The sequence below is a fragment of the Vanacampus margaritifer genome, chromosome 1 (assembly GCF_051991255.1).
Source record: "Vanacampus margaritifer isolate UIUO_Vmar chromosome 1, RoL_Vmar_1.0, whole genome shotgun sequence".
In the NCBI taxonomy this organism is placed as follows: domain Eukaryota; kingdom Metazoa; phylum Chordata; class Actinopteri; order Syngnathiformes; family Syngnathidae; genus Vanacampus; species Vanacampus margaritifer.
In genome coordinates, this window is record NC_135432.1 from 62,042,891 (window position 1) to 62,067,937 (window position 25,047).

Consider the following 25,047-nt stretch of genomic DNA (forward strand, 5'->3'; position numbering starts at 1 on the left):
CAATTCCTCATAATTATGCCAACTGAGTTTGAATTCCTTTGCCGAGCCTTGCTTCGATATTCTGATTGTGGATTTTAAAGGAGTAAAATGGTTCTGTATGGTGTGATTCCATACTCCATGTGTGTGTGTGATCCGCTCTGATGTGTGATACAGATCAGCAGTGTCAGTCACCCCTGGCTGTAACGCACAGTCCCTCCCGCCTCGCACCCCGGCACCACCACCCCCCGAAGGCCTGCAAAACCCCTCATATTAGTCATATCACATCCCTCAAATCCTTTATCCTTCTCGCTTGTGCTCTGTGGCCTGACACAGGGGCTTTTTTTGTGCCCCGTGACCCCCGCTCGTGCACATGTATGTGGCGTGTGTTCAAGGTCAGGTAAATGCTGAGCTCCGTTGTGTGATGACAAATGCATCTCGTCCGTGCACCTGTTTTCTTTATGTAGCTTATGAGCCTTCCTTATTAGGTACACGACACTCACCGTATATGCAGTGCTGTAAATCACAAGGTTTGTTCTTTTGACAAACTTTTTTTTCCCGGCAGTCATTTTGACATTGTTTAACATTAATACAGTAGTTGAATTACACAATGAAAATACAAGACCTTTTGTTTTAAGGCTGGCATTCCATTGTGGTTATTATCTGGAGAAAGTGGCAAGTACATGACCATATCTTCACCATTTCATATTGCTATAACCCATTTTTACTCCGCCTGCCGATGCCAGAAGTTTTTATAAATGATTTGGAGACGGAATCAGATGATCATGTTGTCCTTGAAGCATTCCATACATTGTTTTGGCCTTGAAGTGTTTTTCATACAAATATTTACTGGAATTATGACTTAATCTTTTTTTTTATTTTTATTTTTTTTATCTAGAGCTCAGTATTGTTCATTCGATTTGACATCATCATTGCTCTCCTTTTTAAAAAAAATAAATAAATTAAAAAAAATGTTTTTTTTTTCTTTCTCTCTCTTTTTTTTAATATGTATACATATACACACATATATATATATATATATATATATTTTTTTTTTTTTGTATGTGGGTGAGCATGTGTGTGCGTGCGTGTGTGTATTCATCAGTTCACCTAAAGCCCATTAAAAAAAAATCCCATACTAATAATATAATATAATAATAAATTGCCAAATGCAGAAACATCAATGCAAGTTATCACGATGTAGTGGCTCTCGCTAACAGACAGAATTAAGTAACCAGAATTAGGTTAAAAAATTCTATATATGCAGACCATGTTTCTATAAATTTTGATATTTGTTTTTTATTTGAGGCAGATAATTATGACTTAATCTGATTTACATACTAATGGACTATATACCACGGAGGAGGCGGGACTTCCGACTTCCGTGTTTCCACCCATCAACTTTGTTTCCGTTTCCGGTTTGCGACGTGTGGGCCGCGTCCCATTACTTTGCGCGTTCCCGTCGACGGGTGCGAGGCTGCGAGTGCGTAGTGTCTGTCTCAGTGTCCGAAGCATTTCAGATAGCCGAGACGCCCTCCCGCCGATGAGCTAGAGCGCGCGGTTCGGGGGCGCAGGGGTGGGGGCGCGAGTGTTGGAACGCGGCCGGAAACGGCGCTGATGTGTAAAACCCGAAAGTCGGAAGTCCGTGGCATCTATCTTTTTATTTTTTAACTCTGCTTGTAAGAGCTGCTCCTCTTTTACAATTTCTCAAAGTTGCAGTTTTGAAAAAATAAAAAAAATAAAAGGCGGCGCAGGGGTGGGGGTGCGAGTGTTGGAACGCGGCCGGAAACGGCGCTGATGTGTAAAACCCGAAAGTCGGAAGTCCGTGGCATCTATCTTTTTTATTTTTTAACTCTGCTTGTAAGAGCTGCTCCTCTTTTACAATTTCTCAAAGTTGCAGTTTTGAAAAAATAAAAAAAATAAAAGGGGGCGCAGGGGTGGGGGTGCGAGTGTTGGAACGCGGCCGGAAACGGCGCTGATGTGTAAAACCCGAAAGTCGGAAGTCCGTGGCATCTATCTTTTTATTTTTTAACTCTGCTTGTAAGAGCTGCTCCTCTTTTACAATTTCTCAAAGTTGCAGTTTTGAAAAAATAAAAAAGATATTAGGTGGTATTAGAGTTGTAAAAGACGTAGCCCGACGCCTTGACACACTCACTTCTCCTACCTCATTCTGTTAAAAGTGGTGTTGCTCCCCAAAAAGTATTTCATACTAAGTTGCTGGGCCTGACGTCATCACACATCTAATTACAGGATGCCGCAGACACACTCCAGTTGCTAAAGTCATCCCGCCTTTTCTGCGTTGTGCATGACCAGCAAATATGCCTATTTTTATTTTTTTTGTAAAAGATGCTAATTACATATATGCAACTGTCGGAACACGAATCCTAACACCACAATACCACAAAACATGAAATAGTGCGGCACAAACAAATGGGCAAAGCAACACTTGAATTAAGTCTGGCCTTGACGATGTTACATACCCTTATGGTCATTGCATTGCAAAAACAAAGCTAAAAACGTTTGCATGCTGTTCAAGCTTCAGAGGCTAACTTGTCGAGAGATAATATCACACAGTGGCAAAAACACAACAATCACGTTACAATTGAAGTCGTTGGTGACTCTATTACTCGGTAACCTTTGAGCTGACGAATGCAGACGAAGACATTTAGGCTCATTAGAGTGATGAGGAACTATAGATGATCTCTACGCGAGCGTTCCCATCCGCCAGCTTTAATTAGAGGCGCCGTGACATCTCTGTCACACCGAACGCCGGCGTTGGCGAGGATGGAAATGTTGCTTTCAAGTCGAATTTGCTGCGCTGAAATGCATTCTGCGAAACACTGGTAAGGCTGATCAGTTTACACTTGCTCTATTTGCATATGCTTTCATATGAAGTTCTTTCTAATTTAGATCCTGACCTTCAATAGAAGGAACATGAGACAGGAAAAAAGGCTTACAGCGATGTACATTTGCTCTAAAGAATCCACCAAAGCCTTTCTTTATTGCCAGGGCAGGGACCAAATTTTACAAAAATACAGGGTGTCCATAAAGTCTCTTTACCATTTCAAAAATGTATTAAAAATGCAATTGATTAGATATTTTATTTAGATTTGTTCTATTGTATTCAGCGTTTATTAAAGTTTTTTATCACACTGCATTTGTGTGTTTCAGGGATCCTGTTTGTCAAAGGTCAAAGGTTGCCCACTGTCCCTGTCTCAATAAATTTCTTGCGCCATGCACGACTTGACGGGCGTGACGGTGGATTTCTTCCATACTTAGTTCTGTAGTTTCGCTGAGTCTGCCTATCCGATTTTGTTTCAATAAACCATGAGACACATTGCGCCTTCTCTTCAGGGGTAGCCATTTTGTAGGGGTTCATTCAACATCACCTCTTTGACAAACAGGATCCCTGAAACACACAAATAAAAACTTTAATAAACACTGAATACAATAGAACAAATCTGAATAAAATATCTAATCAATTGCATTTTTAACTCTTTGACTGCCAAAAACGTTAAATAACGTTTAATAAAATCCTATGGAGGAGTGCCAAAGACGTTAAAAGACGTTTTTTTTTTCAAAACAGAGGTGAAACTAACCATTTTCTATTGTTGATTACTGAAAAACGGAATAAGGTAGAAACAAACTTTTTTTTCTGATGAAAGATGAGAGTCCAATCTTTCATTTGGTAGTATGTGTGTTTCCATAGTCCAAACACATAATTTTCTGTGGACCTTGAAAGATCAGTCAAAAATGCTTAAATCGGCTGGCACCCACGGCATCCCTTTTCTGAAAACGTCTGGCAGTCAAAGAGTTAATACTTTTTTTAAATTGTAAAGAGACTTTATGGACACCCTGTATAATCGTCTATTTGTATTGGAAATCATAATAAAAAAGTCTTGTGTTCCATTTTGTGAATCACTGCACTGTGGTCACTGTTATCATCCAGCTTGCCGTGATTGTCACTGAAAAACAACAACTGAAATGGGTCCGTTTTCTACTAATTACAGAACCTTACTTTTAGTGTCTAAACTGACTTACTTCTCTTGCTAACAGGCTTATTTGATACAAACCTGCCTTGTAACCATCACCAAACTATTACTTATGCTCTTAAACGCTAACTCACACAGAAAGTTGTAGCTGACAATTGGAGTGCCACACTAAATATACCATCGCTGTTTGCTGGAATTGCTGACGCTTCAAACTGTCACTTGTGGGCCCGGAATGCTAACGCTAAGAACAGTTTTCAACACATAGCAATGAGCTTCTCTTAAGTTAACTGTGCTATAAATTCATCCGTCCGTCATGCCACCGATCTGGAACGGCTCGAATCCGCTTGAACTTGGGCTAGATTTAAAAGTGAGTCAGCCCAATGTGTTGCTATATTTTTGGGCTCAATGTCTGGTGAACGTAAGGTGGTGGTGATTTGTTGCATCTAAGTTGTGTTATTTAGGAAGCTGACTTGCAACAAGTCACTGTTCATCCACTGTGCATTGACAGAAAAAGGCTAAAAAAAAAGGGGGGGGGATCCAGTCGACCAAATTTCAATCAACAATCAAATGTTACATCTCGAAATGTGTTTGGCTTTCTAACGACCTGTCAGGAGCAGCTAGTTGTTCCTCACCTCCTTCTGGACAATGCACTTTCAACCAGACTTGAAACCGGCCTCCGATTCAAAAGTCCGCTACACGCTCAGCTTTCGATAACAAAAACTGTCCAAATGTCCTTACAGGTCCTTGACTTTGTATTTATTGCATTGCCGTCACACATTTTTCTGGATCAAGATGCTGCAGGGGATGGAGGGAAACTGTAGAGACCAGGCTGTCGAGCAGGCGGAGGAATCTCTTAGTTGTATCGATTAGGGAGCTGAGGTGTTAGAAGACAAGTCGGAGTGGTGTGAACTGCTGGAGGAGGGCGGGGGCGGGTGTCAAAATCAAACATACAGCCCCTCTCTGATTACCGGCGCGGTGCCGCATTAGACGTTCTTCGGGGGGCCGGCTCAACAGGAAAATTGATTTTTCTTAAAAGCGGCTTAATACATAAATCATGACCTCAGAGGTCACAGGCGAGGGTTTAGGAGACACGATCAATAACTGAGCTAATGTGAGCTTGTTTGCGGTTCAGGGGTACCACCGAATGCTGTTCTTGGAATGAGCTTACAAGCAGCCAAAACTTGTTTCATGTTGCTGTTTTGGTCACCGTACCTTTTATCCGTACAAAAGCTAATGCTAGCTTTAGCCTTGTGTTTGTTTGTCTTATCTTGCCTCACCAAGGTCAGCATGAGCCGCTAACCACTGCCAAGCTAGCACTTTGTTCCATTGGCTAGACTGCGCGTGTTCATACTTGTCTTGACTCTTGAGCGCATTTTGACGATATTCTAAGAGGACATTGGCATTGAAGTTATTGATTACAGGCATGTGATTTGACCAAAGTGAAATTATCTGAAAATTTAGCCGGGGGTCTGGGGGCCGCCGGCACCCAGCTAGGTCCAGGGCAGTGCCCTGGTGGGGGGACAAGGGGGGGGGGGGGGGGGGTATGCTTCCCGGAGCTCATGGGTTTTCCGTGTTTTTAAGTACTTTCAATGCACTCACGTGACAAAGAAATAGACAAAACAACAGCATAAATTTTCAATGTATATTGAACTATCCCATATAAAATGGCAGTTTTAGTCAACTCAAAATCAGTCACATTCAAAAACATTGGACTGCCTTTGCTTTTAAAAACTATCACTGAGAATGTCATCATATCTAACTAATGTGATTACTAAGTTAACACATAAATAATGTTGAAGAGTTCAAATTTCTTGAACAAATAATTGTATCGTGACCAAATGAAAAGTAACTCATATTAGAACATACCACAAATGTCTTTGTTATAGCAGAAGATGTTATCTGTCGGAGTCATGTGCATACACAATGAACTACAAAAAAAAAAAAAAAACGGAAATTTAAAATGTTTATTTTTGGAGATAAAAAAAGCGGAATTCCGCGAATTAGCGGAAAAATCACATCCCTGTGATTAACAAGTTCAGTGACACATTTTATAATCAAACTTATTTTCTGATTATTGTCTTCCCCAAGTGTAATACTGGTAAATATGTGAATTTCCTCTTTGTACATGATTCATGCCCAAAGTCATTTTGCCAATGAAATGAGAAACAAATATGATGGTATCACGATACATCCACACTTGATTCAATATTCTTATGTTTCTGTTGTCAACTGTTGTCATATTTCTTAGAACTGTTCCTAAGTTATTTACAGCAGTAGTTTATTTCTTCAGGGCATTTCAATTACTGATCAATGTGTGTGCAATGTCTATGATTGATTTTTTACAGTAGCTTGTTCTTCACCCTGAGACTACAAATAATTTATCTTCACATGCAAAACCTGAAACTTTTTTGTTTGTTTGTTTGTTTGTTTTTGGGGGGGGGGATAAAATGTATTGGCTTGTTATTCAAGAAAATTGTATCAACAGCCAGTCAGGCCGAGTACTTTACAACAGACAGCCAGGCAGTCTTTAGATCCAAAATTATTTCCTTTTATGTTTTATTTTGTGAGCCGTTCCCCCACAAGAAATATTTGTGGCAGGCCCCATTACCTTTCCGAAGCTTAAGTCATAACCCACCGTTGGGGGAAAAAAAAACACACACCACCTGCAGTCTGGCAAATAGGTTAAGCAGCATGTTTTCCTGCAGTCGCTCCCCGGGGGAGGGCGAACGGTCCGTGATGGTCGGTTGGAGCGACACACTGTCGACGACGGGACAGACAGAGCGGGCCAATATGCCAAGAGCCTGGAACCTGACCTCACCAGAAACAACATTTACATTTGAGAGTGTGTGTGTGTGTGTTTATAGATCAGCACGTGACTGTGTGTGTATATACATGGACGTCAGTACATGAGCGCGCACGGACCTTCTGTGGAACGGTCGGTTGATTCAGACCATGAAAAGCAACTGACATGGTTTACCTCTCCGTGGCATGGGTGGTTCTCGTTTGGATTTCTGTCTTAGACTCTCTTACCTTAGCTGTGATGGAGCTGGAATTATTATTTTTTTCCTTTTTGCTTTATGCCGCCCATTTTTTTTTTTAGCCTTTTATTGGTGACAATCAAAACCTGGAATGTTTGGATTCCTTTAGATCATTTCCGCTTTTTTGCAAAAACAACCCCAGTTGATAATGTTGAAACAAAGGGTTATTGTCCCCATTTATGCCGAAAATAACATTAACGTATTGGTTTTCGCGTCTTGAATTGGAAGTATTCATGGGCCTACACTAGTTTGATAAACTACTGACCATTTCGCCTGCCGCCCAACATTTAATTTTCCATCCATGTTGATATGAGAAGCTTCCTTCGTCCTTGGGCTTGCTGAAACCTGGTCTTTGTGCTTGCTTTGGCCGTAGCCTTCAACCTCCCCAGCCTTGCGTCTGGCAAGAACCGTGTTTATCTATCTGTATATATCCGAGAGGAAACTCGTGAAACAATCATCTTTAATCTTTTTTTTTTTTTACATGATTTCCTAAATTCCAGTTATTCTATATACACTTAGCAGTGTGTCTGAATCGAACCCTGGAGAACCCACGGGGTCAAATTTGGCCCCTATAAATTCTGCTACTCAAATAACAAAGATTTTTAAAACAATTTTTTTTTTTACAAATTTAACTTTAACTTTTTAAATTTAACAAAAGTCCAGAGTGCCACTTCTGACCCCTGCATGGGGCCATCTAGTGGATGAATATTGCACTTACATGAGCCAGAGTGGTTGTGACAAGATGCTGTTTTGTTGAGCTGGAAATCAATCCAAACAAAACCATCTTCTCAGCAAACCATCAGTTGGTAAAATTGTGTTTTTTTTGTTAATCTATTTCATATCATGTTGCAGAATGCCTAGGAGTATGTTTTATATATATATATATTTTGATAAATTAGCAACTCTGAGCTAGTTAAAAAAAAAGGGTTAAAATTGAAAAAACATATATTTTGGTGTTCAGTGAACTTATAGCAGTCATTTAATGTATAATTCATAATTTTCCAAAGAAGAAAAGGGTTCTTGGGTTCTCCAGGGTTAAAATTAATTATGAGTGTACAACATTAGCCCAACGGGGAAATTCTTGTTATAGAGTTGTAAGTGGACAGTAGCAGGACACAATGTAACTATGAGCAGTTGAGAATAAAATTAACACTAGCAGTGGAGTGGCAGGCTATGCTGTATGGAATAAATAACTATACCTATCTATGTGAGTGTATAAAACAAGGTGCAAGAAAAAAAAAAAAAATATATATATATATATATAAAAAATATATATTTTTAAATATTTTTAAAAAAGGAGAGCAATGATGATGACATGTCAAATCGGTAAAATTACCGAATGAACAATACTGAGCTCTCCAGAAAAGAAAAGAAAAAGCGGCCTTGTATCTGATGGAACTAGCAATTGTTTGGTTGCAGTAGTTTTGGTTGCAAATCTGCCACGTCAATGGCAACGACAATACTCACTCATTGCTTCGATGAGACCACACCCCTCCGTGGAGGAGACTACTTCACCTCACCTAATCGCAAGAACCCGTTTTGTGAGTCGTTTTTTGTTTTTCTTATCCCGCCAAACTGAATGGTTGAGGACACCACGTGTGACACATCACGAGCCCGCCTGTCCGCGAGCTCAGACCCGTCTCTCAACAGCTGCCCAGGAAAGAAAGCCTCGCCAAATTACCAACAAGAATGACTGTGAAAGATTTCCGGAGCTTTGCAAAGACAGCTGCTAAGCCTGCACGTCAAGTTGTAAACTTGTGGCATTGTACCTAGATTTGAGTTTTTTAGTCCCGGCTTTTTCGCACAGTTTTCACATTTGTAGCCGCTGCTTGCAATGGGCGGATTTTAAATAGATGTATGATAGCATCTTTAGCCTTGAAAGGTAAAACCTTAGGCTCACCAATGCAGAGGATCCTTGGTTTATGTTGGAGTTCTGTTCCCAAGACCCTCGTAACCTGAATTTGTACTTAAGTCTGTGATATGAGCTTGCCTTCTTGTGCCGCGTGAACTGGATAAACATGCCTTCAAAATATGGTCAATATGGAAATTCAGGTCAATCCTAGTCCTAAATCCTTATCTCCCTACATATGAAGGTTGGTCTGCCGTGCGTTTTGCTGGGTTTTCTCCTGGAAGTCTAACAAAACCTGTCACTTTAACAGGGATGTGATTTTTCCGCTAATTCGCGGAATTCCGCTTTTTTTATCTCCCCCCCGCCCCCAAAAAAAATCGTTTTTTTAATTTTTTTTTTATAGTAGTTAATTGTGTATGCACATGACTCCGACAGATAACATCTTCTGCTATAACAAAGACATTTGTGGTATGCTCTAATATGAGTTACTTTTCATTTGGTCATGATACAATTATTTGTTCATGAAATTTGAACTCTTCAACATTATTTATGTGTTAACTTAGTAATCACATTAGTTAGATATGATGATATTCTCAGTGATAGTTTTTAAAAGCAAAGGCAGTCCAATATTTTTGAATGTGACTGATTTTGAGTTGACTAAAACTGCCATTTTATATGGGATAGTTCAATATACATTGAAAATTTATGCTGTTGTTTTGTCTATTTCTTTGTCATGTGAGTGCATTGAAAGTACTTAAAAACACGGAAAACCCATGAGCTCCGGGGCCCCCCCTTGTCCCCCCACCAGGGCACTGCCCTGGACCTAGCTGGGTGCCAGCGGCCCCCAGACCCCCGGCTAAATTTTCAGATAATTTCACTTTGGTCAAATCACATCCCTGCTTTAAGGAAAAATGATGTTCAATATAGTTTGCAAAAACGTTCATAAGGTAGAAATACATGACGTTCAGTTTACGTTTGCCCCAAATCAGAACGAGTTCATGAACTTTTGTTTGTTAAATTCATTCAGGTACAACACTGCATGTCACTTAAGAGAAACTGGCTTCTGGGTCTGAATTTTCAAAACATCATCGGTCAACTTGGGCTAAGTCCACCATCATGGAATCACAATATAGACGGATTAGATGCTGATTTAAAACAAAATAAGCCATCACTAAGTTTCCTGTCAGTGGGACTCGTCTGGAGTTGTCAGGTCAGCCAGCCACGCCCCGGGACCGTTCGTCCGCATGGCATTAAACACGATCACTTGACCCGAGCTGGCCCTATCCGCCACGTACCACATGTACTTGAGCTGGCCCAGCCCCTCACTCCATGTTCTCACCGTGTCATTACATTACATGACTATAGGGTGCCGAGCTGATCTAATGGAGAGAACATTAAAAGCGTCCAGTCACTTACTTGATGGGTCCTGGAAGAGCTGGATGGAGAGGAGGAGTGTTTGACAAGATGGGGGTGGGGGGTGGCTAAAGGATAGAGGTTAGCCGTGGCGTCGATATGATGATGGCAATACAGCGTGTGATGGTGCCCTGATGCCCTTGAGCAAGCTGTCATTCAAAGCACTTTAATTAATTTCTCTACCTTGTCACCTTCCACTCCTCCTCCTCCTTCCCCGCCATCACACTGAAGCCCGCCACATGCAAGAGGCAATAACATAATGGAAAATGTGCGTCAACAACTTTGGACTCGATAAAAAGATGTTTTTTTTTTCTTCTCTCTTTTGCATGGAAATGTCTGTCAAGGCGGCGCATAATAGTCAAGATCCGCCAACTCGGGCATCTCACCGTTGCCAGAATAGGCTGAAGGAGGCATTTTGGAAACCCAGCATTTCGCTAAATGGAGCTTTTGTATTGTTAAGCAGTATAATTAAGACATCACAGTGACAGCCATTGGGAGGGAGCTAATGAGGGTTCTTATGTATTCTGCAGGAATATAGAATTTTGAATATTTTATGGTGTTCTAATTGTCTGGGTTGCTGCTAATAGCTTCTATTCCCCAATATTGTTCAGTTTTGCCTCTGCACAAGGCTGTGTTGGACAAGTACGTTTGGAACTATCCTCCTGGACTGGTCACCATTCAATCACAAGTCTCACAAACTCAAAACAGAAACCCAAGTCACAGTATGAAATGGAACCATATAAATTGACTTGAGATTATTTTTTAAAATGCTGGCGTGGTGGCTTTTTTTTTTTTATAGGTTTCTACTCTATTAACTCATTCACTGCCATTGACGGCTATAGACGTAAAAAAATCTTTTTAACTATTTCTATTAGTTTAACATTTTTTTCCCCACTTTTGTTTACAAGAGTATGAAAGCCTAGAATTTTATTGTACATTTAGAACAGATATAAAATTTGTGATTAATCGTGATTTAACTAGTGAATCTATGCGATTAATTACGATCAAAAAAATTTATCGACTGACACCCCTAATTTTTTGTCATCTTTTTTTTTTTAAATCACGTCAGGCAATTAAATTTTTTAATTGTAATTAATCGCATGACTTCAATAGTTAACTCCCGATTATTCACAAATTTTATATCTGTTATAAATGTACTATAACATTTTTTTTTACGCTTGTTAACAGAAGTGGAAAAAATGTTACACTAATTGAAATAGTTAAAATGAATTTTTGACATCTATAGCCGTCAATGGCAGTGAATGAGTTAAGTGTCAGTCAGGGTGAGTAGATTTACTTAAAACACATGCGTGACAGAATTAATCGGAAAATTGTAATAATTCACTTTAAATTGCCTCTTACAGTGAAATTGTTTTAAAACTAGAACTACTTGGAAGTCAGCCAGCATCAAGGAACAGGCTACATTCGATTTGACTGTAGGGGCCTGAATTGTGTGATGTTATTCCGCCTGTCCTACCATTAGGTCAAATACATGTCTTACCTGAAGGCGGCGTGACTGTGAATACAATTGAACAACTCTTTTATGTGCCTACCAAGATGAATGTATATATAATTACAAAATATATCACGCACACTACCTTGCGATTGAGTTTAATGGCCGTGTCGTTTCTTTGTGAAGCATGCCTCCTGGCCTTAATCTTCCCCTGCAGCTGACATCTTAATAACTCAGTCCTCTTCCATCCATTTACATGGGAGACAATCCGGATGCGGGGGTAAGGAGGACTTTAATGAATTTGACAATTAGTAACAGGAGTTAATGACTGCATGAGGCTAAGTACCCTGATGGACATGGCTAGGGGACCAAGGGCTTCCATTGCTCAGGGCCATGGATCCTCATTAATAGCTTTTTTGCGCCTGATGGAGAGGACGGGGATAGTTAGGCCGGCCTTTGTTTAGTAGTCGCCTCCGACGGGGCTGCTGCGGGGTTGTGCTGTCGCACAATGCCGGGCTTGAATTAGTCCCGCTTGGGGCATGGGTTAACGCAGGGCCTCGGGTCCGGCATCAGGTGAGTCTGCCTTTAATGAAGCGGGAAGTGTGACATGGAATGGGACGTCTCTCTGCCAACAGCCATGCACAAATATACAAGGTCAAAGCCGATCAAACGCTTAGCCAGAATCTTATGATAATTTATGGGTCTACCTTGCCTTTTTATCACTTGTTATAGTTGTTATTTCGATTTTTTGTTTTAAACTACTATTATCGTCCCTCTTACAGTCGCTGTTCACAATATTTTTCTGAAGAATGAATTGCCTGTTGGTCGGCTCAGCGTGGGTTTTCCCAGAATACCCGTACTGTATTAAAAAAAAAAAAAAAAAAAAAAAAAGCATATTACGTTTATTGAAGACTCCCAATTGTCCTACAACGCGAACGTGAGTATGAGTATTTGTCTGCGCTGTGATTGGCTGGTGTCCAGTCCAGACTTCACCCCGGCCTGTGCTGTCTCCGGAAATATCGGTTTTGTTCCAAAGTTTCCACTTTAAAATGGTAAAGATGTGTGATTCATGTGAGTTGTTGTCATTGGCTTGCCACTGCAACTTGACCTACGAACTTTGAGGTTGCGCAATGTTCACCGAGGTCAAATCCCAACCTCAAAGTCTCCGATCCCTTCAGTTTCAAAGCCAATCAAATGATTGAATTGGTGTTGATTCACTCGATACACTCAACCTATCTTATATTCTTCTTTTAGTCCATCCTCATCCCAATCTGTGCCTCCTAATTGGCCTCTTTAGGAAGTGACAGTTGCATTTAGGCAAAGGGTTATCATTGCATTAGACGAGCGTGCCGGCCCTGAGGCTTACCTCGAATTACACGACTGTGCCTGCAGCCCCCTTAGCTGCTATGCCGGGGCCTGAAACGCTATCAGTCCGACTTAATTACTGTCACCAGCCAGTGGAATTGACTGTAATGTTTCTCACAATGGTGTGATGTTAAAACATACTGAATCCTGAAGCCTGAAGATGAATAAACCTGAGGTCACACAGTTAGATCCGCATTTATCTGCATGCTCCTTTTTTACCTTTTACACTGCACACTATTTTTGCACCAAAACGCATACGCACGCACACACAACAGTGCATGCTTTTATCTGATTAGCATTTAGCAGGCATGCCTACTTGGACTTGCGTGTGTGTTTGTGTTGCAGCACAGCATCAGGCCCCAGGCAGGGCATGGATTTCATTTAGGAAAGTATCAAAGGTTTACACGCTGCTCGCTTTAATCAGCATGTTTATCAGGCAGAGAAAAATTGCAGGAAGCAAGCACGGGCGGGAGGGAGGCGGCGAAGGAGGACGACCGCGAGGGTTATCTTAAGGACCAGTAGCCAGGGAAATTGATAATGTCTACAAGGTAATTTACTGGAGACCGCTCCATCCGCTGCGCTCCCACCACCGGCCTGGCATTCTAATTACAGCCCGTGTAATGTTCTAATGAATCTGCAGGTGTGTGTCGGTGGGGGGGAGGATGTGCCGAGGTAAGGAATGTGTGTATCCGCATGCACCACTGCACCTTGCTTGTGTTTGTATGATTGTTTGCGTGGCTTCGGCTTTGAACATGTTCCTGTTCTTCCCTGGAGTCACACAGTATATGGATACGATGAAAAGCAATTAGAAGGGTCCTCGGTGATATTGAAAACATATGCGACGGCCAAAAAAATGACCCTGATGACTCGTCCCGGTGTGTGCTTTTCAGCTGTCATTCTGGGCGGTCATTTCTGCGTGCGGAGTTTGACCCATTAGTAATGTAGTAGTGCACATAGCTGACTTTGGTCCAGTTGACAATTGACATTCGTGTCAATGACAGACGACCAATCTGAGGTGTTTCACCTCTCATCCTGATTGTCACCTGTCTGATCATGGATTTGAACCCACAATCTCAATTCTATGAGCAGGGATGTGATTTTTCCGCTAATTCGCGGAATTCCGCTTTTTTTTTATCTCCCCCCCAAAAAAAAAAATAATTCCGATTTTTTTTTTTTTTTTTTTTTTTAGTAGTTCATTGTGTATGCACATGACTCCGACAGATAACATATTCTGCTATAACAAAGACATTTGTGGTATGCTCTAATATTTAGATATTATATTTAGAGTTACTTTTCATTTGGTCATGATACAATTATTTGTTCATGAAATTTGAACTCTTCAACATTATTTATGTGTTAACTTAGTAATCACATTAGTTAGATATGATGATATTCTCAGTGATAGTTTTTAAAAGCAAAGGCAGTCCAATGTTTTTGAATGTGACTGATTTTGAGTTGACTAAAACTGCCATTTTATATGGGATAGTTCAATATACATTGAAAATTTATGCTGTTGTTTTGTCTATTTCTTTGTCATGTGAGTGCATTGAAAGTACTTAAAAACACGGAAAACCCATGAGCCCCCAGACCCCCGGCTAAATTTTCAGATAATTTCACTTTGGTCAAATCACATCCCTGTATGAGGCAAATTTGCTAACCACAAGGATAAAATGTAGTAAAAAATAGTACTTCCGGAAACTGTAAAAAACACGTCGCAGTGAACGCATCAGTTGGAGCTGATCATAATAACAGACAACAATAGAGGAGGAACAAGCGTCTCTTGTAATCACTTCTCGGCATCGTTGGACATATTTTATTCAAGACGAGACTAAGGGCTGCAAGAAAATGGAGTACTGCAGTAAACTGGAGACTTTCGAATATTATAGTGCATGGTCCGACATGGCCAAAAGAGCCGCCCAATAGATAAAAAGAGACCCAGGAGAGAGTGAGCAAGAAAATGGAGCTAAGGCACGTATCATACACACGTGTACTCATGGCTAAATAAATAGATCAATCTCCAGGGAATATGGGCTGAACCGCAGTGACTTTGATATGACCAGAATGTAAACATCCTGACAGTGAATGGAAAGACTTGCCATTTGTGCGTGTGCATGTCACAGTGTGTTTGTGTGTGTGGCCGGGGTCAGATTAGAAACACCATTGTAGGTTGAGAAAACAGTATTTAACCCCCACGGGATGCAAACGTCATTGCCTTTACTGAGCGTATCGCACATATTGTATAGAAAATGGAAGGGGGGGGGGGGGGGTTTGAGCCTTGTATTTGAAGGTTCCTTCATTCTCTCCACAGGAAAAGGAGGGTGTCGACGCAGTGTCTGCAGGGGCCATTCTCTCTGATTACCAGAGGGTCCGTGTTGAAAATGTGTAAGTCTCACAACGCGCACACACACACGCGCACGTTCACACAACTCTTTTGACTTTAATCAGACTTAATTTTGAAATTCGCAATGGGCTCGAATATAGTCAGATACTCAGCTGGTTCATTGCACTTTCAGCCATTTACGAGTTACAGTTTGTGTCAGGAAGAAAAAAAAAGTCCCACAATGATTGCTTTAGATGTTACAAAATATCATGTTTTGTAAAATAAATACAGACGCTCCCCAACTTACGAACGAGTTACGTTCCGAGCGATCGTTCGTAAGGTGAATTTGCTTCAGTGCTATATTTTGTATTATAATTTATGTTTAAAGAGAATACGTACAGTACTGTACTACGTATGTTAGAGAGAGAGAGCGAGAGACACACACAGTATGTACATGTACGTAATAAGATAAATAAAATGAAGTTTAACTTACTTTTGGAAGATGTACTCGATGCTTAAGGATTTGATGGAGGAGGAGGAAGAGGAGGATTTTATATCATGAGAGGTTCTTCGTCGTCGCTGGAATGGGCTTCAAAAGTTACTTCCTCCTCCGTAACTTCAATGTAGGAAGAAGTTGAGGGTCGCGGAGAAGAAGATGAGGGTTGATGAGTATCTTCCTCGGAGGATTTACTAGAAACTGGCCGAAAGAAGCGATCTAACGACGATTGCACAGTTTCCTTCTTTTTTCATCATAAATGATGCGGTAGCACTGTATGGCATCATTCAATTGATTTGCAACCTTTGTGCAACGTTCAATATTTGGGTCTTGCTGCTCGAAGAGTGCGATGGCTTTATCTATGAGCGACAGGCGTTTCTTCTTCTTCCTCCTCCTCGACACGTTGCTGAGCCTCCAATGCTGGGTGAGCTCTCACAGCGCCAAGCGTCGGTATTAGCGGCGGAAAGAAGCACTACTCGGAAAAAGGCGCGCATACAAAATCTAACTTACAGCATCTCTTTCCGAACATTTTTTGACATGCGCGCAGACATGTTCGTATGTACCGTTGTTCGTAACTCGAATGTTCGTAAGTAGGGGAGCGTCTGTATATTTATGTTAAAATGGTTATACAAAGTGTGTGTGTGTCTCACAAAATTATTAGTCAATCAAGTTTTCAGGCATACTCTTTTTATATTTACAATGTTGCAAAAAAAAATTTCTAAATATCAGAAAGCACAATACAAATGTCCGCATTATTTTAGATGTTTCTAAATATTTTTAAAAAAATCATCTCAATTATGCTTTCCACAATCTAAGTTTGTGGCATATTCTTCTGAAACATTTTTGGTTAAACTTCCACTTGTGCAACTTTAGAGGCATTCAAACTTTAACTCTAATCTTACCACAACCCCCCCCCCCCCATCACACCGCCCCTTTCTCACTTCCACCTGTCCCCCCCAGGTGTTTACGTCTTGGTTTGCAGCCTCTGGCCTACCTGTGGCGGCGAGACCAGGAGTTGCTGCTCTCGGAGATGATATCATCTGACGTCCACGCCATACTCATCAAAGTCGCCGCCTTCGGTGAGATGGCCTCCCCTTTCTCCTTTTTCCCCCGCCGCCGCCCCCCGCGTACCCCCGACCCCAAACCCTCCCCTGGTGGTCAGCCATTTTACTCTCTCCAGAGGCTTTGTTAAGTAGTCACGGGAATCGAAGAATTTTGATAAGTGCCTGATAGGACGAGGGGAGAAGAAAGCCAGAAAAGCAGAATAATGGCCTAATCGCGAATCTGTGGCTTAGCTCTGGTTGTCGAGACGTGCGCCAGAGGCAAAAGGCATTGAAGCGGAGAACAATATGAGGAGATAAGGAGCGCAGAGGGAGGAGGGAGTGCACGCCATTGTGTGCGGCTGGCTGGCAGCTGAGAAGTAATCGCAGGTGATCGCCCACCTCTTCCCGTTCACATTTAGCCCGTCAATAAACGGCACGCGTGCCTCGTCGTGCTGCAGCAACACCCGCTTTCCGTACGTACTCGCGTGGTAAAAATGGGCGAGCGCTCATATGCGTCTCTCAACTGCTTCCACGCTGTGGTAAATGCGCTGTAATCTGCGCCCTACCTGCCTGTTTTGGAGCCTGAGGGCAAGAAGATGACTAACAGGGGGGATGTTAAGGAAAGCAAAAAAAAAGTTAAACTTTTCTTGAGTGTTCAAATGTTCACTTTTATCAAATGGGATGTCGCTGGCAGACTCCCCCTGCGTTTCTTGGTGAGAAATGATGATTACTCAACACTGTTAATGGGGCTGAATGATTTAGAAAATTAATCTTTCCATCAACATTGAGATTGTGATTTAATGTGTGATAACTTTCTTAAAGTCTTCTTCCTATCCCATGTATTTTCAACACAAGCAATACACTTCTCTGTGTTACAATAAACATCAGATTTATGATATCTGAATGTTTTGGTCTTATAGGTTTATGCTAAAATAAAGGCAAACGAACCCTGAGCCATCTTTACTTCACCACACTGATGGGTTTTTTTTACTACCGAAGATTGCACAGAATGAAATGACTGTATCACCTTAATTGATTGACATTTTTTTCTATTCATGAATGCACAGCTTTGGGTAGGTCAGGTTTGCACCAGGCCAGGCTCTAGCAGGATTCGGAACAACTTTTTGGCTAGTAGAAGGAACATGCGCCAAAAAAATCTGCAAAACTGAAATAGTGAAAAACTATTAACTCTACACAGTAAATTATGTAGAGTAAATTTGACTTTATTTAGAGCGGGACCAAATAGACTCAGTTTTAGAGTAATGTTTACACTTGGAAGAGAGTAAAATAAATAATTGGGGAAAAATACAAATAAAAGTCAATGAAGGGCGGAGGAACGAACACAACCTTCAGCTTGGGAGACAGCCGATCTACTCCTTGAGCCACGCAGGTCCTGCTGTGTGTTAGTATATCACTCGTGTCAGATGGAATCTTCCTAAATCCAAGAGAAAAACGATGTCTTTGGTCTCTTGGAGATAAGCAAACCATTAGGAGGGGCATAGCTCAGGTGGTAGTGTGGCAGTCTCCCAAGCTGAAGGTTGTGAGTTCGTTCCTCAACCCTTGAGTGACTTTTATTTGATTATTTTACTCTCTTCCTAGTGTAAATCTTAGCCTACTCTAAAACGGAGTTTTATTTGGTCCCTATCTCTAACAGAGTCAAATTTACTGTGAATATATCTCCACAGTTGAGTACTTCACAGTTCCCAATATTTGCAGTTGTTTTCAGCAGTTATCTTCAAACATTGACAACACATTTTCTGGGTTCACCATAGAGGTTCTTCTGGAGAAAATAGCATGAGGAAAAATGGCCATACCGTTTAAGGGTACAATTCATATTGAGAAAGGGGGGAAAAAAATGAAGACCCACACCTGAAGTTAGTCATATGTAACTCTGTTCTCTCTACCATAAACAAAACTACACCCGAAAGCAAATCCTCTACATTTTTGCACAGATTATAATTACCGGTAGAAAGAAATGTCACCTCGGGTGTCTTTTTTTAAGCGTGCGGCTTGGCCTCCCTTCCCACTATATTGGCATTTGTGTGTGCGTGTGTTTTGGCTACAGGTAAAAAAAAAAAAATGTTGGGAGATCTTATCGGATCTCCCCTGACTCCTCACTTGTCCCGCGGCACTGGTAATTAGAAAGGAGACTATTGAATGGTGGCCTTCAGGCTGTCCTGAGAGCAGGTCTGGGCAGTGAGTTTTTTAAGGGAGATTGTGTGACAACACAACAACGTACCTGGTGGCCTCCGTGTGTGTCTGTGTGTGATTGTTGGAGACAGAAAAGGACTGTGATTGGAAGGGATTTAACTTATGAAGTAAAAAAAAAAATGTGGAGGTCAAAGTTTAAGTCTCCCTATGAAATGACAGCTAAAACAGCTTATGATATTCTGTCAAAATAATAAGGCGAAACGTGTCCCTGCGCTTTCCTGCCAAGTCAATAAAGATTAATATTCCTTCGTTTGCTGCTCGGGAAGATAGGTGCAAATTAAAAGTGAATGGATAAAGAAAAGTATCTTTTTTTCTTAAGGAGAGGGATATAGCTTGATGACAAATCCCCGTTGTGAAAAGACAGCTGTCCAAATGCGGGATAATCCTCTAAGTGAATTCTCCGCAAGTTTGAAATCTGTGCTGATGGCAGCTTAATACCATGTAACAGGAGAAAAGTACAGGCAGAAGAAAATGTCGTCCTTCCTTTTTTCGTATGTGGACAAAGTTGTCGGCACCTATAAAAAAAAATTAAAAAGCTCCTCTGGTCACTGAACTAACTTGAATCTGGCAATAAAGGTACTAAAATGTAACTAATGCATCAACACAATAAAATAAATTAAAAAAACGCATTCTTATATACAGGGATGTGATTTTTCCGCTAATTCGCGGAATTCCGCTTTTTTTTATCTCCCCCAAAAATAAAAAAATCCGATTTTTTTAGTAGTTCATTGTGTATGCACATGACTCCGACAGATAACATCTTCTGCTATAACAAAGACATTAGTGGTATGCTCTAATATGAGTTACTTTTCATTTGGTCATGATACAATTATTTGTTCATGAAATTTGAACCCCTCAACATTATTTATGTGTTAACTTAAGTAATCACATTAGTTAGATATGATGATATTCTCAGTGATAGTTTTTAAAAGCAAAGGCAGTCCAATGTTTTTGAATGTGACTGATTTTGAGTTGACTAAAACTGCCATTTTATATGGGATAGTTCAATATACATTGAAAATTTATGCTGTTGTTTTGTCTATTTCTTTGTCATGTGAGTGCATTGAAAGTACTTAAAAACACAGAACACCCATGAGCTCCGGCTTGTCCCCCCACCAGGGCACTGCCCTGGACCTAGCTGGGTGCCAGCGGCCCCCAGACCCCCGGCTAAATTTTCAGATAATTTCACTTTGGTCAAATCACATCCCTGTATATAAAAACCAAATATGTGCGTAAAACCTCGTACGCACAAAAGGTAATTGGCCATTCTGAAAGTCATGATCAAATATTCATGTATTAGTTAATTGATTGAGTCATGCTGGTGAGTAAGGGCGCCACAGGTCCCTCACTTAATTGGGCTTCTTCTCCAGAGATAATTGGCACGCGCAAAATCAAAGCCCCCCCACCGTTTTTCTTTCTTTTCTTTTTTAATTTAGTAGCCCGTGATCTTTTACCCTTGGCATGAACGCATTGAGTAGCCTTTGAGCTTCACTCAACATAATCGCATATAACACTTCAGTACAATTAGTGTTCAAAGACTTTAGGTAAGCGATTCCAATGGCAAGCCGGTGGTCAGGTAGTTTCTTCCAGTTTCACCAAATAAATGGCGTTAAAAAGTTCTTCGGAATTCAATTATCTTCGGCAATTTTTTTTTTATAATGTATTATACCGCAACGTGATGAACCAATGACAGCGTATGATCACCGTATCTAAATGTGAGGTTGATCAAGTCCAGCTCATTGTCAGTAAGTTTCGACAGAGTTTCATCCCGACACAATTTCCGCTTTCCGCGTAATTCCATTCCGACGCTGAATTCCGGACAAAGAGCTTGACAAATTTTCCATATAACCTTAATCTTATCATCATTTGTCTCAGGTTCTCTTTCTTCCCCCAGCACTTTAGGTTTTCCCCTTTGCAAAAAAAGATGAGGCGATAGCGAACAGCTATTGTTTTTGAGTGTTGTTTTAAAAGCGCTCACCGACAAGGGAGCGGAGACGCTTATTCCATCTATTTAGTGGGCTAAAGTGCCACACGTCACAAATCTAATTTGCTCTGTGAAGGCGGGGATTAAAGCAGAGCTGTCACCAGATTGCGCGAAAAACCCCGCGGATATCCGCGATAGCGCTCTTGCAGTTCGGCTCAGTTCGGCTAAGACGCTATCTGCCATCTCCAGGCTTTTTTAATTCAACACACGAAAGGGAACTCACAAGCTGTTTGAGCTAACTATGCAACTTAACACAACCAAATCTCCTCACGGTGTGCAAAGACTAACAAAACTAGAAATTGTGACCTGCATTGTCTGCTGTGAATTTGCTGCTCGCAACAGATGTTTTTTGATTGGTAATGATTTCGCACAACTTTATATGGAACCGACAATATTTTTGGAAGACAATTTATATAAACAACAATAAGCAAAATCCTGAAAGAGAAAGAGCTGTGTGTTGTTCTGCTTGTTAGCATGATTATGCTAAAACTAAGATACTGATTTCCCATTAAAAAAAAAACTTTAATTTCAATCATGTCTGCCAACCATTAAACCACAAATTGTCAGATATATTGGTTTGATGTTCTGTTCGCTAGCAAACCGACTGACTCTCATTAATCTGTCAGTAAGCAAGGTTATGCATTTTAGTGACACCTGACCTTTGAATTTGTGTTCTACCAAACATTTTGGTGAAACTTTTTGTGTTGATCCAAGTAAATGCGCAATGTTAGTAATATTTTCCACATTTTGCCCTGACTGTCCACTTGCAGCGGGGCCAATTCAGACAGTGATTTTCCAATCAAAGCAGTCGGAAGAAGAACATGAAGATTGATTTGATCTTAGCAGAGTTTCTGGTGAATACAAAAAGGCATTCCAGTTTATTAACTCTTTGACTGCCAAAAACGTTAAATAACGTTTAGTAAAATCCTATGGAGGAGTGCCAAAGACGTTAAAAGACGTTTGTTTCAAAACAGAGGTGAAACTAACCATTTTCTATTGTTGATTACTGAAAAACGGAATAAGGTAGAAACAAACTTTTTTTTCTGATGAAAGATGAGAGTCCAATCTTTCATTTGGTAGTATGTGTGTTTCCATAGTCCAAACACATAATTTTCTATGGACCTTGAAAGATCAGTCAAAATGCTTACAATCGGCTGGCACTGGGGACAACCCGTTTCTGAAAACATCTGGCAGTCAAAGAGTTAATGTGATTACATAACAAACTTTTTTTAAACTAATTTCAAGACCACATAAAAAGGCACATGAATGAATTCCGTCACTGGCCTAGCATTGGAGCAAAATATAAGTATTGGGATACATTTTATTTTTGTCAACTTGTCTCTCACAATACAGTTTTAAGGCATTAGCATTCAATATGGAAACTGCCAGTATCTCTTGGAGTGTACTCCAATGTACTGTCCAAGTTTTTTCCTCCAATATATCGATTGTCAGGCAGTTGCTGTATCGTGGTACTCTCGGTAACGTTGCTAACTTGAGTATTGTGCTAATGTTGTTAGTTAATCCCACTTCTACACTGGATTCTTTCATTTCAGACTTCACCGATTTTAATTGAGCTTTGAAGAATACCTCAAAATAAAAAGCTTCTCTTGCAGAAAGTGTCTCCGGGGTCAGACTTTACCTTTATTTAATTTCAGTGTAGCATAATTTGGCAATTTGGTTTACGTCCACTTGTTAAACTGGTTCAGGGTGAGACAACGTTGTATCACTTTTAAAAAATATAGTGGCGTTAGCTGGCTGAAGGCGGAAGTCGGGAGCATCAATAAAAGCCTGCCAGGCCGAAATGTGTTGACGTTCATGCTATTTTTGCTACGTTTTTGGCACTTGCAAACTTTCGCTCTTAAGCCTTTATCCTGTGAAAATATCTCCTTGTGGATTGTTAATCATTTAAGAGCCGAAAAGTTAATGAATCGATCAAAAAAAAGAAAGAAAGAAGAAAGTGGCATCCCCTGTGCAATTTGGAGCCAATTATAAAGATTTTGTTAAAAGACATGACTAATTACAGAGGATATTTAAAAGGGATTGAATTTTAATGCGTCCCTCCTTATTACCTTTGCGGCGGGGTTAAGATGAGAGGATGTTGAGATTAGAAATTCTCACTCTAATTAAGAGCACGGGTCCCCCGGGATGAGAATAAGGGTGTGCTCATTCTACCATCTCACCCCGCTCCTTTCTTACCCCTCTTGTTGGACCATCGTGAGATACAACTGGGATTAAGATGAACCCCAAAAACCCGCCTTCACGTCTCCCACCCATGGCTCCCCACGGGTGGGCTCGCGCCGACTGACACTTTCACCTTTGAGCTTGTCAGGCCACGAGGGAAAAGATATTCTCACATTACGATTAACTTTGCTCCTTTAATTAGACACGCCGATGTGCTGGAGAGCAGCGCCGCGTAACCCGCCCCCCCGCACAGCCGGGCGAAGGGCTTTATGGCCATCTCGACGATCATTATGGGTGCGCCGTACCTCACCTCTCGGGATGAGTCAGTCACTTGTTAAAGATGGCGTCAATCAATTAAGACACATTTTCAGAAGAGGAGGGATAAAGTATAATATCATATTGGGATCTATGGAGTCATTGTCTTCAGAGCAGCTGAACAATTAAGTGCATTTGCAACTACAGCGAGATAAGATTAAATGAGATGTAATAATCACAACATGGCGGATATAGGATTGACTATCTGCGCACCGACACGACACCAAGTCATTTTATTTTCATTTTCACTTTACAGAGATTTGAATGTAAAAGGACAAATCAATTAACTTTTGTTAGTGACATCTTGACATGTTTTTTTTAGGGTGTAACAAAAAAAAGTGAATCGGAAAATCTATGTTGATTTGAAACGAAAAGGAACAGACTATTAGGGATTTTCGCACTGTAATAAAGATTTGCCACATGATCAGTTTGAGGTTTTGGTGCAAGATGCACAAATATCCTAACTCGTTCTCTTTCTTTGTTTAAAGGGTAAGTCAACCTTAAACATTTTTTGACAATAATACCGGTATGTTGTATGTGACCTCACTAGTCTTACTTAATGTGACATTCTGATTAATATTACCTTTGTGGAATATGAGTTATGAAGTAAAATCCAGCCGTTTTTCTCCATCTCAGGGGGCGGCCATTTTGCCACATGCTGTCGACTGAAGATGACATCAATGTTGCTCAGGAAAAAGAAAACGCTATATTTTGCTGCTTAACTCATTTTCCACTAACACAATGTTAACCAGAACACCATATTTAGACTAGTGGGGCTGCATAGAACATATTGTCAAATAATTATTTTTTTTATGTTGACTTCCCCTTTAATGGGTGAGCCCTTATACGGCTGGTGAAAGTAATCAAGTCACCCTCTCTGCTGGGTTGCCGTAGGACGTTGACGGTCTGAGGCTCAGGAGAATGAGGCATGCTGGGTATTCCCCCTCTTGCCCTCCCCATGCCCTTGAGTCACTTCCCTGCACCGGGAGGGCAAAAAGACAAATAAACAACATCTCTTTCCACAGTTTATGTTCTCAAGGGGGAAACTAGATGAGGTGGGAATGTGCGCCTATAAGTATAAAATTGTGTGCATACGTTGCTTTTGAAAACTGTTAGCCTTACCCGTAAAGATGTGTATACACTACTTGCAAAGTCAAACAAACAGATGTTATATGCAGGTTTTGCTGAGTGTTTACGTCTGTCATCTTCAATCACTCATCTGTGATTCTTTCTCTCCTAATTTGTCTGGGTGTGCACAAATTAGGCCTGGATCCCGACAAGCACCTTGGAAAGTCTCTGGCTGACATGGCGCCGTACCTGAAACAGGTCACGAATCCTTTTGGATGTTCTAAACAATCATGTCATGTTCTTGGAAAAACTGCTAAGGGTACAACACAAGTTGTTATGTTGA

The 25,047-nt window shown here is 40.8% G+C and overlaps 1 protein-coding gene across 3 annotated transcripts in view; it reads left to right on the forward strand.

Moving 5' to 3' along the window:
• The window catches only part of dph6 (diphthamine biosynthesis 6), a 78,745-nt gene that overhangs the window by 8,457 nt on the left and 45,241 nt on the right, over positions 1–25,047 (forward strand). For all 3 annotated transcript variants that reach the window (XR_013291653.1, XM_077559937.1, XM_077559938.1), the window contains exons 4-6: positions 15,395–15,468; positions 16,863–16,981; positions 24,901–24,962. Coding sequence is in view for 2 of the 3 variants with exons in the window: in XM_077559937.1 (XP_077416063.1) it covers positions 15,395–15,468; positions 16,863–16,981; positions 24,901–24,962 (255 nt within the window). In the remaining variant the exon portion in view is untranslated. The remainder of the gene's footprint in view (positions 1–15,394; positions 15,469–16,862; positions 16,982–24,900; positions 24,963–25,047) is intronic.